A 15,531-nucleotide genomic window follows, 5' to 3' on the forward strand; every position below is an offset into this window, starting at 1 on the left:
ATCCTACTTCTGTGAGTAGGAGACGAACGAAAGCCGCCTTTCATGCCTATAAGTCCATAAGACGGATCGTGCCTCTTTCCTAGGCATCCAATTAACTCTCTGAGCTGTACTGAGTTGGAGACCAATTTAGGATCAAGGTCTGTGGAACACCCTTGGAGGAGGAGGCTCGTGATGCCATCCGTCATAAGCTCAGACTGACTGGAGCCTCTGCTGGAGGTTCTTGGGCAAAGGCAGATGTGGCTGGTAGCTTTCCTGGTGCAGCCCTGGGCACACAGACTGGGAGGCGCATCCCATGTGGTGTTCAGTGAGGCTCACTCTTGGCAGAGCGTGTGCAGGTTGTATCCCAAGTGAGACTTTTCCACAGCCCTTGCCAGAGTCGCAGCTGCAAGGCAAGTGGAGATGCAGCCGAGGGCCACTTGGTGTCTGCAGTTTCCCTTCGAAGAGTTAGCCAACAGCCCAGCTTGTTTCGGGATGTCATGTGTCTGCATGCGCAAGAACAGGAGGACAGGATAGTGAAAGAGAAGGGGAGCGGCTGCCAGGCTATCAGTGGATGGCAGGAGAGTGCGCGGGTTTAGTCAGTCACCAGGCAAGGGGCAGAGCAACTGAAGTGACAAGTGGCTGGTTTGCCAAGCAGTGTTGGAAAAATCCCTCCATGTGACACTGGAGTAGAACAGGCAGGCAGGTAGACTTCCATACCTTTTGAGGTGCGTTAGGGGTATTGTGCCAGCTGAGGCTGCCACAGATGCAGAGGCCTCTGCTAGTAGGTCTCCGGTCCCCTCGAAGTGATTTCCGCTGGCTGGCTGGCTGGCTGGCTGTGTCTCCTGCCTGGGTGCTTGTCACGAATAAGTACATGTTAGGCCTCGGTTGGCAGTGGGAGCCTGAAGCAAACTAAGTCAGTAACGGAGAAGTGGCTCGCAGTTCCCAGCTGCAAGAATGTGAGTAAACAGACAACAAGAATTACAACCCCTTGGAATGTTTAACACCTCAGTAGACTGAGGGTGCCTGATCAAGCGGAGTGGAATGCAGCTGTGGATCTCCAGTTGGGAGGGGTAAGAACGAGGAGGGCTGGCAACCAGACCCACTCCGAGAAGGTTCTGTCCTCAAAAGTTTCTGACTGGACAGCCTAAATAAGGATGAAGTCACCTCAGCACTATCAGCATAAGAAGTATAATAATGAGTGCCCAAGGGGTGTGCGTGGTAGTTTGGTTCAGTCTCCTGCTGCCAACCTAGGCCTAACATGTACATATTCATGACAGTGCCTCAGCATGGAAGGCCCCCCTTCCCTCTGGATGCATCTGGGGGAGGCCTCCTCCTCTCTGGCTGGAGAGTTGGCTGATGTGGAAGCTCCCGGAGGCTCCAGAGACGCTCTGAGCAGGCACAGCACCAAGCAGAGCGGCAAGAACGCCAGGGACAGGCAAGGAGCAGGTCCCAGGCCCAGTGATTCTGGGCCCCTCCGCAGTCTCCAGTGGCCGCTCTGTGTACCTGGAGCAAAAAAAGGCTTGTGGAGCTGTGCTCAGCGCTGATTGTCAGCTGCTCTTGTGCTACTTTCACTGGACCTCTGGGAGCCACATTGAGTCCTGGAGGAAACCCATGGGGGGGTTGGGGGGTGGAGAACAGGCTCTGAGGTCTCTTACTTGGTCATGGCAAGATTGTTGGCTTGATTCAGTTGGAATCTCACCATGAGGCTTTTCTCTGAGGGAGAAGGAGCCACTGAGGGAGAAGAGTGTGGGGTGGCTGTGCCCTCACAGTTGCTTCCAAGAATCCCAGCGGCGGCAGTGGGGAGGGCCGTCGAGCAGCGTTCCTGCAATCAGGAGGCTGCCCTGCAGTTGCAGCGACTGCCCTCCCCCAAAGAGGCCCCTGCAAGACCTCTGCCACCTTGGCTCAGTAGCCTTGTTGCTCGCTACAGAGACGCTAGGCAGTGCCTGGGGGGGGAGGCTGGATGGCCCCCAAGGCTCTTCCATTCCCCTTGACTGCATCAGAGGAGACCTCAGTGAACTCGGCACCCCAGCCTGTGGTGTCTTGGAAGGAAGGCACCGTCCACTGATCCTCTCTTCTCCCTTCCATCTCATCCCACCCCCAGGTGGTTTCAAAACTGCTTAGTCCCAGCGGCTTTTGGAGTCTTCCCTTCATTCCCCTTTTGGAGAAGGGCTGTAGTTCAGTGACAGAGCCCTTCCTCTGCATGCAGCTGGTCCTCAGTCACTGGCACCTTTCCTGGCAGGGCTGGGGAGACCCTTCTTTGTCCCTGGAGCGCCACTTCTGCCAGCCCAGGTGGCCACGGTGGCACTAGGCGGACTATGGGGGTTGGCGGCGGCTTCCTTTGTCTTGACACTTTCTTGCTGGGTCCTCCAAGGTGCCCGAGGGGCTGGGTTGCATTGTGTGCTCCTTCCTTCCTGGACGTTTGGGTTCCTAGTTGAAGCCGTAATGCTCCTGTCTCTAGAGCTCTCTTTGACTACGACAAGACGAAAGACAGCGGTCTCCCCAGCCAGGGACTGAACTTCCGCTTTGGCGACATTCTCCATGTCATCAATGCCTCCGACGATGAGTGGTGGCAAGCACGGCCAGTGAAGCCAGATGGCGAAGGTGACGAGGTTGGCGTGATTCCCAGCAAACGCAGGTAGCTTCTCGCCCAGCCACGCGAGCCTGGGGGCTGCTGGCCGCCTTTGTGCCTCTGCCCTGCCTGGGATGGGAGCTGGGAGTATCGTGCCCGGCTGACCACTCCAAGCACCTTCCCTTTTGCTTAACTGTGGAGTGGAACTCTTTGCTCTTTCTCGACAGGGTTGAGAAGAAAGAACGAGCCCGCCTGAAGACGGTGAAGTTCAATTCGAAGACCAGGGGTGACAAAGGGGTGAGTGTGGACACTGGTCTGGCTCCTTGGCCTACATGGTCCTTCTTCTACCTCCTTCGCCAGAAGCGCTGGCAGTGGCTGACCAGGAGGGGGTGCGTGATTAAAGCCCAGCCCAGAAGGGGCAGGACTGGAGCCGCGGCCAGCGTGCCCCACCTGGCATCGTGGAGGTGGAGGCACTGCTGCTGCCTCCACCAGCCCACCGCAGATGCCTGCCATGCCAGTCTGCTCCTTGCTCACTCAGTGCAAACAGGAGCAGGGTCACTCCTGTGCGTGGTCCTCATTCGGGACTTAAAGGAGCCGTGACCCTTTCAACTTTGAACACCTGTGAGAAGGCAGCGCTGTGCTGACCTCCCCAGCGCCACGTGCCTGCAGGACTTTGAGGCTGAAAGAGAAACTTCCCTCTGAACTCTGTCTGAGGACCAAGCGTGGGGAGGTGGGAAGAAGCTCCCCCCCCAGTGCTGCTGGAAGAAGGAAGGGGTGGGCATGGGGCAGACTGCTGCACTCCATATGACCTTTTCTGCCCACTTAGTGCTTGGAAGCCCTACTTTGAGTGGCCTTCCAGGAGCATGGCCTGGAAGCTCCCTGCCTCACCTCTGAGTAATAGGGACGCCCCCCGCCTGCTCCACTCCCTTCCGTGGAGACCGGCAGGCTGCACTCCTAGTGAGCGGGGGGGGGGGGGAGGACATGCCTGCTCACTTGCCCATGTGCAAAAAAGCAGCATTTTTGCACATGGGATGATGTGGTAGGGGGCGTGCTGCCTCGGGCACTGAGAGGTCTGGGTGGAGCAGCATTTTGACTGAGGAAAGGCTGCAATCAAGGGAGCTTTTCAGTTTATAAAAAATAAAGGGCAGGGAAGGGGGCCTTGGGAGAGACTGAGAAAAGGGTGCTGGGTGTGATTTTCTCCACTCAGCTGGTTAAGTCATGGAGATCAGCCGACCCCTTTGGCAGTGGGGGGATCCCAGACAGGCAGAAGGGGTCACTCAGTGCTTCGTCTGCTAGATTTTGCTGCCAGAAGGCGACTAACTTAGATGGCTGCAAGGGGGGTGGATTTTATGAATTCGAGGAAGGGTTCAGGATGGTACTTGCCAAACTGTGGATTGGGACACAGCTAGCAGTGGGGTGCGCTGCAAAGCATTCCTGAGAACCTCTGGCGCTGCTTCTGGGTCGTGCCAGGCTCGCAACCTGCTCCATTGGCCTCAGCGGGCCTCAGAGCGCCTTCAGCAAGTGACCGGAAATGACCTCCATTTGCTTCGTGGGCATTCTGGGGCCTGCGGAGCCCTGGGGCAGCCCAGAAGCTGCTCCTGGAGGCTCCCTGAAAAGTTTTGCTGCGCAATGTTGAGCATCGTGTCGCGACCCACTGCAGAAGTCGAGGTGTGTCACAGCACTGAAATGTTTGGGAACTGCTGGACTAAGAAGGAAAATAGCCATTGGCAGCACTGAGGGACCCCAAAGAGTTGCAGCCACTCGGCAGAAAAGTGCAGGTCGGGGTGAGCCTGAGGGCAGGCTTGGTTGGGCTTCATCTTGGGCTGCCATCTCGCTTGAGGCCCTTGGGGGAGAGCGGTCCGTGGAGGAGGTGCAGCCAGACTGGTCCCAGACAGAGCCAGAGCAGGGCCCCTGCTGCCCACATCGCCGCCAGGCTGGGCAGTCTTCAGCCCTGATGCAGTTTAGTCCTAGGGCACGTCGATGCCCGCTTCAGGCCTGGAGGGAGGCTTCCCCAGGGCTGCTGATGGGCAGAGGAGGGGAGTAGGCTGAGGAGCTAGGTCTGCAGAGCGGGCAGCTGCTCCTGCCAAGCGTACCCACAAGTGGTGTGGACTGCTGGTGGGTGGGCCTTGAGCAGAGGGCACCCGGAGCCCTGTGGTGCAGGCTCAGTGGCCCCCTGGCAGCTTCTCCTTCCAAGAGCCGGGCGAGCTGCCTGCATCCTTGCAGAAGAGCCACCAGTCTACAGAGGTCAACAGGGACCCTTCTGGGTGTGCTGCCTTGTGCGCAGTGGTTGCCCTCACGCCAAAGCCTTGTGGTGAACCCATGAAGCTTCTGTGCCTCTCTTCCAGGGGGTGGGCTGTTTAAGCATCTCCTCTCTTCGCATGACTTCTGACCCTCACTCAGCTCAGGCCAGGCCAGTGTGTGGGGCACCGCCCACTACGGCTCTTGGAAGTGAAATGGGACAATGTTGGCAGGCTGGTAGCTGAAGCGTAGGCCACGCAGGGGGCTCTGAGTGGGCTGCAGTTCTGCCCCACTCCGATTTCTTAAGCAAACCAAACAAGTGAACCTCCCAGCCTGGTCTGGCTGTGACGGGCCTCCGAAGTGAGAGGCTGGGGGGAGGGAATAAGAGTTCCCAGAAATTGGTGCTTGAGGTTCCAGTGTGTCGCAGTGCCCGGCCCTTCTCTACAACTTGGAGCCTAAAAATGGAGACCGGTTTCAGAACAGCCCAGTGAACATCACCCACGCTGCTCCCAGGCTGCGGGCTGCGATGAGGCCTTCTGTGTATTTTATGCTGTGCACAGGCAGCCCTTTTGTCTAACTCTGGCTGCCTTTGGAGATGTTGCCAGCTTGACGCCGTGCCCCCGGCTCCTGTGTCCTAACCCTGCCCCACGTTCATGCATGAGGTCCTGTGTGGAATCCCAACTACGCTTGCCATTGAGAGAGAACTGCTCTCCCCCCCCCGCTTGCCCTGCTTGCCTCTTATCTCGCTTATGCACATGGTCCTTTCACGTCTTGGCACATGTCCGTCGCCTGGCCTGGAGGCCCACTCCGCACTGATGCTTGGTGCTGCTGATGCTTGTGCTGCCGTGCGGGCGCTGGCTCCTCTTCCCTGAAGTGCCTGTGCCAAGGGGGAGCTTCCCACTCTGCCCCCTTCCTGTGCGAAGCGTCTCCACTGTCTGTGCTGAGGACATGCCTGTGTCTGGGCAAGATCCAGTGTCGGAAGACGGTGGTGGCCACGCTCCTGTTTGCTTCTGCTTTCTAACCCACTCCTACTAATGATGTAGCTCTGATTAGAGGCTGTGAGAGACTAATAGTAAGCGTGTACTGACAAGGGCCACGCTCCTCATGGTGGAGGCTTCTGGACACGTGGCTGAGACTTTTAGCAAATCCAAATAATTCCTTTCAAGCCCGTTCTATTTTCTGCTTTTGGGGTGGTCTTCTCTCCATTCTGCAGGCAGTGTTTGCGACTGTTGCTTAGTCTTGGGGGAAGGAAGGTTTAACTCGGAGTCTTCCAGGAGACCGAGAGGTGCTGGAATGGTTCTTCCTGGGCTGGGCAGGAGGAGCAGCCTGACCTCGCAGGGCCCTGCCTGGAGTGGCCCCGCCCTCCTGTGTTGCTGTCGGCTGCGTGCGAGGCTGAGGGGGAGGGACAAGCCGTGCTGCAGGCCCTCCGGGGTCTTATCTCGGCCAGAGTTTGGCCAGGGCCTGCACGCTTCTCATACAGCTGCCACCTTCTCCAGGGTGGGTTGGACTTGCAGGGCAAAGGGACTGGCCACTTGCTGGCAGGTGCAGGGGAGGCGTTCCCAGGCAGTCACACCCCCCCACCCCGGTCCTGAGCAGTGCCACACAGCAGCCCGAGTTCCATGGGGGGAGAGGGCAGGCTGCCTCCCCCAGTACTTCCCCTCAAGTGCACAGTGTGGTGCACTGGCTGGACAACTAGGCCAGGAAGGGCTCCTTTGACAAGACCTGAACAAGCAGGAATGCTGGTCAGTCATGTCCATCGCAGAGTCTGGCTGTGCCAGTGTGCAGCCCCCCCCCCCGATCAGTGTGAGAGCCTCCTCGTGCCTGTGCAGGTCGGCCTTGGGCTCTCCTGCTGCTCTGGGGACGTTGGGGTGCCGGCCCAGGAGCACTTCCAGCAGCAGCCATTTTGGCGCTGCAGTGTGTGGGGAGGTGTGGTCCTGACACGGCCTTGTGAGAAGCAGGCCTTGGCCAGTGCTGGGCCCCCCATCGCTTGCTCTGACTGATGGCAGAAGGGAGCACTCCTCTGTCCCTGTGGCAATTTTTGTTAGCCCCACCTAAGAGCTGTTCTGAGTGTGTGTGAAAGAACCACCCCAGGCCAGTCCTTGATGTGCCTTCCTTGGCTTCCTGTCCGTGTGCAGAGTCCTGCCTGTGAATGCGTGACTCTTTCTGGACCAGTAGCTGCCAAACTGCGGCCTGCGGGGCAGGTTTAGCATTGGGGGGGAAACTGTCTGGGGGCAGCACAGCGCTCTCGTTCCTCACCGCAGCCTCGCATTTCCAGCCGATCTTCTCAGAAACTTTGTGCTGAGCAGCTGCTTCTGCCCAGAAATCACTGCACAGACCCTGTTGGGGCGAAGAACAGTGGAAGAGGCTGCCCGGCTCGAGTGTCTGAGAAGACGGCCTGAAAAGATAGGAGGCCATGCCGCAGTTGGACGGTGTTTTCCTGATGCAATGATTTGTGGTTTGGAGAGCGCTACTCTAGACCCAGGGTGCGGAGTCCGACCTTGGCGAGACTGCCACAAGGTTTGCAGGGCCCCTCCTGCCTGCCTGCCTGCCGCAGAGCACGCCTGCTCTTCTCCCTTGGCCAGGACTTTCCTCTGCCCGCCTCTCACCACTGGGCTCCAGGCACCCTTCTCTGCTGCTGCTGCCGCTGCATGTGGTGGTGCTCGAGGTCTGCCTCCACCAAGCTGCCTGGGGCTGGGCTTCTGTGACACACTGGTGTCCGACCACCTCCTTTGTTTTGCCCTCCTTCTCTTCTTCAGCAGTCATTCAATGACAAGCGTAAAAAGAACCTCTTTTCCCGAAAGTTTCCCTTCTACAAGAACAAGGACCAGAGTGAGCAAGAAACCAGTGATGTGGACCGTAAGTACGTGGGTGGGAGGGTGGGGGTCTGCGTCAGTGGGCCTGCCTGGCGTGCAGGAAGGTGTTGCCCGGGGAGGGGGTTCCAAGGGCTGCCGCAGGGGGGCTGCTCCCCTCGTGACACTGGAGGCGAGTGGCTGCTCCCTGGGAGTCAGCCAGCAGCCTCCTGGGCTCTCCACGTGCTGGGACCCCGTCAGCGGTGGCGCTGCTGCCTGCCTTGCCTGAGGAGGGACAAGCCCCCCTGCAGATGTACTTGGAACTGCCTCCTCATAGTTGCACCCCTTGGATATGCTACTGACCGTCGTTTTCTTTGTGATTGTCTCTCTGTTGCTTGCCCCCTGGGAACTACTCCGCAGGAGATCCCTGAAGACATGGGATCGAAAGACCTGAGTAAGTGACCCTCCTGCCCCCGCCCCCGAGCCTCTCATCTGCTGCACCTCCATTCCTGCCAGGGCGTCTTGTGAACTCATCCCTTGGCTGGGTGTCTTTCTTTTTGGTGGTTTATCACTTCCTTGAGATGGTGCGGCACTTGCCTTTTGGTTTGGGTCTGAGGAGCTTTTCTTCCTTTTCCCAGTGTTTGCAAGCCACTGTCCTCGGGGTGGGGGGGCATGGACACCTTGCTTTCCCCTCCAGCCGTGCTTGTAGAATCCAGGCTGTTGCAGATAGGAGAAGGTGTTCCCTGTGAGACCGGCCCAGGGCACCTGTGCCTTTGCTCTGTCTCCGGCTCTGCTCCAGGGGGGCGGCTGACCACATCGCCTGACCTGTAACGGGAAGGTTTGGCTGGACGGGACAGCAGCATCAGTGTCTAATCCTTGGGCAAAGACTCCATGTCAGGCCGCTTGGCATGCACCTTCTCTGTTCCCAAGATACCCCTGAGAGGCAGGCAGGGCTGTGTGCAGTGGACTACAGCCTCCCTTGCACCTCTTGCCCCTTGGAGACAGCCTCCCTGTCTGAAAACCTCTTCCGCCCCCCCCCCATGTGGCTGGGGTCTAGTTTCAATGACAGTCTGTGACTTTCTCTGATGTGGCTGTAGCAGTGGGGGGGGGATATGCGGACCCTTTACAGACCCTGAATTTGGCGGTGGGTGGGGATTCTCTCCTTCGAAAAATAGGGACTGTGAAGGCAGCCACTGTCGTGGAGCCAGCCAACCGTGCTCCTGTGCGGCAGTGGCAGCCCTTCAGCCAGCCCCCCACTGTGGAGAGCAGCAAGAAAAGGCAGGTCAAGGAAGCTGAGGGCTGGTTGCGTGGAGGAGTGGTGGCAGGCGACAGAGTCTGCAAGGTGGCTTGATTGCTATTTCACTCCCATCTTCTCCCACAAATCTGAGTTGTCTTCTCTGGGCCCAGTTTGACAACAGTTGTACTGATGAAGGCGAGGAGGGGGGAATCTAAGCTGTAGAGATATGGTCAGGGAACACCTAGTTTCTTTAGATGAGTAGAAGCCTCCAGGATCCTCTCGGTGTACTGAAGGAGCTGGCAGGCCTGCTGCAGGTACAGGTACTCTTGCTTATCTTGAGAATTCCTGGAGAATGTACCCAATAACAGGAGCGGAGCAGGTGTGGTCCCCACCCCTTAAAAAGAGATGAAGAGAATCCAGGAAATTAAGAACATAAGAACAGCCCCACTGGATCAGGCCACAGGCCCATCTAGTCCAGCTTCCTGTATCTCGCAGCGGCCCACCAAATGCCCCAGGGAGCACACCAGCTAACAAGAGACCTCATCCTGGTGCCCTCCCTTGCATCTGGCAGTCTGACATAACCCATTTCTAAAATCAGGAGGTTGCACATGCACATCATGGCTTGTACCCTGTAATGGATTTTTCCTCCAGAAACTTGTCCAATCCCCTTTTAAAGGCATCCAGGCCAGATGCCGTCACCACATCCTGTGGCAAGGAGTTCCACAGACCGACCACACGCTGAGTAAAGAAATATTTTCTTTTGTCTGTTCTAACTCTCCCAACACTCAATTTTAGTAGATGTCCCCAGGTTCTGGTGTTATATAAGAGTGTAAAGAGCATCTCTCTATCCACTTTATCCTTCCTGTGCATAATTTTATATGTCTCAATCATGTCCGCCCTCAAGTGCCTCTTTTCTAGGCTGAAGAGGCCCAAACGCCGTAGCCTTTCCTCATAATGAAGGTGCCCCAGTCCAGTCATCATCTTAGTTGCTCTCTTTTGCACCTTTTCCATTTCCATTATGTCTTTTTTGGGATGCGGTGACCAGAACTGGACACAATACTCCAGGTGTGGCCTTACCATCGATTTGTACAACGGCAGTATAATATTAGCAGTTTTGTTCTCAATACCTTTTCTAATGATCCCAAGCATAGAATTGGCCTTCTTCACTGCCGCCGAACATTGGGTCAACACTTTCATGGAGCTGTCCACCACCACCCCAAGATCTCTCTCCTGATCTGTCACAAACAGCTCAGAACCCATTAGCCTATATGTGAAGTTTTGATTTTTTGCCCCAGTGTGCATGACCTTACACTTACTGACATTGAAGCGCATCTGCCATTTTGCTGCCCATTCTGCCAGTCTGGAGAGATCCTTCTGGAGCTCCTCACAATCACTTCTGGTCTTCACCACTCAGAAAGGTTTGGTGTCATCTGCAAACTTTTCCACCTCACTGTTCAACCCTGTCTCCAGGTCATTTATGAAGAAGTTGAAGAGCACCGGTCCCCGGACAGATCCTTGGGGCACACCGCTTTTCACCTCTCTCCATTGTGAAAATTGCCCATTGACACCCACTCTCTGCTTCCTGGCCTCCAACCAGTTCTCAATCCATGAGAGGACCTGTCCTCTAATTCCCTGACTGTGGAGTTTTTTCAGTAGCCTTTGGTGAGGGACTGTGTCAAATGCCTTCTTAAAGTCCAGATATATAATGTCCACGGGTTCTCCTGCATCCACATGCCTGTTGACCTTTTCAAAGAATTCTATAAAGTTCATGAGGCAAGACTTACCCTTACAGAAGCCAGGCTGATTCTCCCTCAGTAAGGCCTGGTCAGCTTGATGACTACAGACTGGTCAGCTTGATGCCAACACCTGGCAAGGCCCAGGAACAGATTATTAAATGGAATGTTGGTGAGCATTTAGTAAATGATGGGGTGGCTCCCAGGAGCGATGTGCTGCGTTTGTCAAGACAAGTCACGTGTGGCTAATGTCCTCGTTTGAAAGAGTGGTAAGTCCACTGGATCATGAGATTGCCATGGGCAGAGGGTGCTCAGATTTCGGCCAGCCATTTGACAAAGAGCCCCGTGAGAGCCTTGTGGATAAAATGGTAAATTTGAGCCAGATTCTCCTGCACTGAACGCTTGTTCCCAGTGACTGATAGTGGATGGCCCTGCATCAGCTTCAAGGGAGGTCTTGAGCAGAGGGCTGCAGGGCTCTGTTTAGTGCCCTGTGTTGATCAAGGTTTCTATAAGCAACTGGGATGAGGAGGTAGAGGGGATACTTATCAGATGTGCAAATGGCAGGAAAGGGAGGGGCAGGATAGCTAACAGCCTGGAAAACCAAGTTAGGGTTCAAAATGATATTGACAGATCATTGACAGCCCACCAGTGACCTACAGGATAATGTTCCATGGATACAAACATGAAGTCCTGAGTACAGGAATAAAAAATTGGAGGCACTAGTAGAGGATGACGGCAGTCTGGCTTGGCAGCAGCACACGTGTAAAGGATCTAGTGTTTCTATGGACTACAAACTGAATACGAGCCAGTGGTGTGGCTGCAAAAAAGCGAATGCACTGCAGGGCTGCCTCAGCAGAGGCATAACATGGAAGAACACACCCCCTGCACTGCCCTGGTCAGACCTCACTTGGAATCCTCCCTCCACTTTTGGGCACCACACGGAGAAGGAGGAAGAGGACACGGACCAGCTGGAGCAGGTTTGGGGGAGGCAACAGGGGTGGCGAAGGGCCTGGAAACCAAGTGCCGTGAGGAATAGATAAAAGGGCCTGGAGAACAGAAGACTGGAGAGGTACTACGGATGGCTTCAGCCATCTGAAGGCAGCAAACCTGGCCTTGTGCTCCTTTGGGCAGGACTAAAACTGATGAGTTGAAACCACCGAGGTAGATTTAGGCTAGACACGAGGAAGAATTTCCTGCCTCTTCTGACACTGGATCGGTTGTGGCCTGCCCCTCGCTGAAGGTTTTCAGGCATAGGCCGTCAGACATCCCCTCCAACCAAGCAGGGACTGAACTATGTCCTCTAAGGTCCCTTCCTGTCATAAGATCCAGAAGTGGGCCCGAGCAGACGCTGCCTTTCCAGAGGAGTCAGAACACTGTGTGTGTGTGTGAGAGAGAGAGCATTTGTATATATAAAAGCAGTAAAAGAGCACATACGCATGTCAGAAGAATTGGGCAAGCCAGAGTGGGCAGCAACGTCCCTCCAGAGATCTGGGGATTCCGCAGCAGCAGCAGTGAGGCGCGTCCCAGGACACCCTTGTGCAGTTAGTTCCTCACCTGGTGGTGATGTTTCAAGGGCAGTGGCACTTCTGGGGGCTGGGTGCCTCCTGTCCAGAAAGGTTCTGGCAGCATCTTCCTTCCCCACGTCCTTCCTTCTCTCCGGGCCATGCCTTAGTGAAGGTGTGTGGTGAGCTGAAGGCACACCTCCGAAGAGCAGCTGAAGGTTCTGCCATTTGCGGGCCTCCCAAGTAGGTGAGCAGGCAGGCAGGGAACAGTGTGATTCTCGTCCTCACAATGGTCTTCCAGAACCAGCCATCCTGAGGAAGCTCTGCCTGGCCATTGGGGGGGGGGGAGTATTGTGAACTTTGGGACTGACTAAGCAGCAGTAGGGGTGCTCCCAGCTCAAGGTCTGCTAGGTGGGGGGAAGAGCCAGCGGATCTGCCCCGAGTTGCTGGCCCAGCTCAGTCCTTAGAGCAGCCATTTCTGAGTACAGACTGCTGTGCAGCAAGCATGCCAGCAGCTCCCTCTCCTGGGCCAGTCACAAATGGAGTCACACAGACACGAAGGCGGCTCTGCTTCCAAGTGCAAGGAAGGAGGGAGGCGTTTCGGAGGAGCGGCCAGTGGGCTTCTGCCTCCCAACCTCTTGCTGCACTGGTCCTGCAGACTGGCCCAGTCTTGCCCTTTTTATACCATCACCAGCGTTTGCTGTGTCATGGAAGGAGGTGCTCAGTGCGCGCAGCAAGGCGGGTGTTTAATGAGTCACCCTAATATCACACTTGTCCAGAGGTAGCATTATAAGGTGTGGGGTGGCAGCTCTGGCTAAACATCGACACTAACTAAGAACCAGCTGCAGTAGAGCAGGCCCAAAGTACATCTTTTTGCCTTCCTGGTCTCTCCTGGCTCTTTTTGAGGGTTGGTATGAGGACTTCCCGCTCCACACTGGGGGAGGGGGGAAGAGGGGGGTCCATTCATCCTGGGTACATTCCCATCCTTGGTGGCAGAGAGGTTGCTCCCCAGCAGCTGCCTCTGCCACTGGACAGCTGAGTTAGTCCCCTGCTGTATACGCGGGGAGCAGGTTTCCTGCTGAGATGTTCCGCACCTTCCTAAAGCCACTGCTTGACACGCACACTCCAGCGGAAGAGGCGGGTGTCTCCTTTGACCTGGCCCCAATGTTTTCCCAGAGTGGGAGGGTCTCTTCTACCCTGTCTGCACAGCTACCCCCCCCCTGCATTCATTGGCTTGCCAGGACCTGTTCTCTGACAAGGCGGCACCGCTGGCTGTGCGGGAGCAGTGGGCAGAAAGTCATCCTTGCTGGAAGAGCCTGGCATGGCTGTGGAGAAGAACTGGACTCCCCTGGGTGCTCTTTGCCCCCCCCGGCTACCTCCAAAGGTGGGCCAGAGGAAGCAGTGGCCAAGGTGCTGTGATGGCAGCTGGGTCCTTCCTTCCAGGGGTTGTCCTGATGTGGCCTTTGGTTTGGCTGTGGAGATCCTCTTGCCTGCATTCAAACAGGGTGAGCAGGTGCTTCATCGCTGCCACGCCTGGGTGGGTCGGCACTGGCCGCCTTCTCCAGTGACTCTGTTCTTTGCCGCTCGCCAGGTGCTGCGGTGCCTCATTTTCCTTTTCCTGTCTTGTGTTGTCCTTTCAGAGCACATCACCTCCAACGCCAGCGACAGTGAAAGCAGCTACCGTAAGTCTCCCCCCATCTTCTCCCTGGTCAGATGAGTCTGTTTCCTCTGGGGATGTGTGTGCACAGGGTTTCCTCTCTGCCTGCTTGGCTTGGCAGCACTTGTTCCTGTAGAGCGCAAGGGCTGGGCGTCCTCTGCCCGGAGAGGGGTGGGAATTTGTGCTGGAGCACCCTTCCCCCACCTTGCCTGCCTTTCAAGGAGGGGCACGCAAGGAAGGCAGGTTCATGCAGTCTCTTGCACCCCCCCCAAGATGGCCCAGCAGCTGCATCCATCCTTGCCCCCTCTCACCATGGGTGCTCTGGGGAGTCGCCAGTGGCTTGCTTGCCCACTCCATTCCCAACCTGCTCATAGTAGTAGTAGTAGTAGTAGTAACTTTATTGTCATTGTGCTACAGCACAACGAAATTTATGCACCTTTTGAGATACAAGCATATACAACAATTCCAACAGTCACACTCTACGCACTCACCCACACATTGTATACGACATGCATCATAATATAAACACAGTATAACAGGCCATAATGCCCAGGAGTATGGTAACAACTCTGTCGCCTTATTCAACGTGATTATGGCTGTGGGATAGAAACTGTTCAGGAGTTGTGTGGTGCTGCTCTCATAGTTCTGTATCGTCCACAGTTCAAAGAACTTCTGAGCCGGTTGGAAGGGGTCTCTCAGCATACTGTGTGACTTCTGCAGACAGCAAGGTGTATAGATGTCCTCCAAAGCTGGTAGATGAAGGTTGATGATGTGCTCCGCAATCTTAATAATTCACTGCAGAGCTTTTTTGTCCCCTGCAGAGCAATTTCCGTACCACACCAAGATATCATAGGTTAGGACATTCTCAGCAACGATAGGAAGACTAACTCAGATAAGCAGCTGCTGTGGCAAATTTAACCTCCAAGCTTCCTCAGAAAATATAACTGCTTTTGTGTCTTTAATCAAAGTGCTGGTGTTAATAGTCCATGAGAGGTCCTCTGTGATGTAAATACCTAGGAATTTGAAACTAGCAACCCTCTCCACCTCCTCACCATTTATGTATAATGGTGTGTGTACATCCCTCTTTTTCCGGAAGTCAATTATAAGTTCTTTAGTTTTTATGATGTTAAGTGAGAGATTATTTCCTTTGCACCACAATAACAACTCCTGTGCCTCCTTCCTATAAGCAGACTCATCATTCCCGCTAACAAGCCCCACCAGTGTAGTATTCTCTGCAAATTTTATAATTTCATTGGTGTTACGTGATGGGGTACAATCATGTGTATACAGGGAATAGAGGAAGGGGCTCAGCATACAGCCCTGGGGAGCTCCTGTATTTCATATCAGAGTGGAAGAATGATAAGAGCCCATCCTGACTGACTGTGGCCTATTTGTCAAAAAGCCCTTTATCCACAGACAAATGTCTTGCTGAATGCCCAAACTAGTCATTTTAAAAAACAGCCTGCTAGGCAGAATGGTGTTAAAAGCAGAACTATAATCCACAAATAACAGCCGATCCACAAATAACAGCCGTACATATGTACCCCGTTGTTCCAAATGATGCAGGACTGTATGTAAAACAATAGAGATGGCATCATCAGTCGACCTATTACTCCTGTATGCAAATTGACAAGGATGGGTGGAAGACCAGACTTCATATGTTTCAACACCAGCCTCTCAAAACACTTCATAATTACCAAAGTTAGAGCCGCAGGTCGATAATCATTGAGAGAAGCAACTACTGCCTGCTTAGGAACTGGCGCTCATCCCTGACTGTTCAGCCTTTCGTGCCCTTCCTGCAACAACAGCCCCTTTGCCTGTGCCTCC

The 15,531-nt window shown here is 55.1% G+C and overlaps 1 protein-coding gene across 11 annotated transcripts in view; it reads left to right on the plus strand.

The window, feature by feature from the left end:
* DLG1 (discs large MAGUK scaffold protein 1) overlaps nucleotides 1-15,531 on the plus strand; it is a 157,931-nt gene that overhangs the window by 125,541 nt on the left and 16,859 nt on the right. For 5 of the 11 annotated variants that reach the window (XM_066622541.1, XM_066622542.1, XM_066622546.1 and 2 more), the window contains 4 exons: nucleotides 2,438-2,614; nucleotides 2,776-2,845; nucleotides 7,543-7,642; nucleotides 13,688-13,729. In XM_066622541.1, the coding sequence (XP_066478638.1) occupies nucleotides 2,438-2,614; nucleotides 2,776-2,845; nucleotides 7,543-7,642; nucleotides 13,688-13,729 (389 nt within the window). Of the gene's footprint in view, nucleotides 1-2,437; nucleotides 2,615-2,775; nucleotides 2,846-7,542; nucleotides 7,643-7,995; nucleotides 8,030-13,687; nucleotides 13,730-14,364; nucleotides 14,871-15,531 lie in introns of those variants that run through there. The other 6 variants (XM_066622544.1, XM_066622545.1, XM_066622549.1 and 3 more) reach the window with 3 other exon arrangements.

The sequence above is a fragment of the Tiliqua scincoides genome, chromosome 3 (genome assembly GCF_035046505.1).
Source record: "Tiliqua scincoides isolate rTilSci1 chromosome 3, rTilSci1.hap2, whole genome shotgun sequence".
In the NCBI taxonomy this organism is placed as follows: domain Eukaryota; kingdom Metazoa; phylum Chordata; class Lepidosauria; order Squamata; family Scincidae; genus Tiliqua; species Tiliqua scincoides.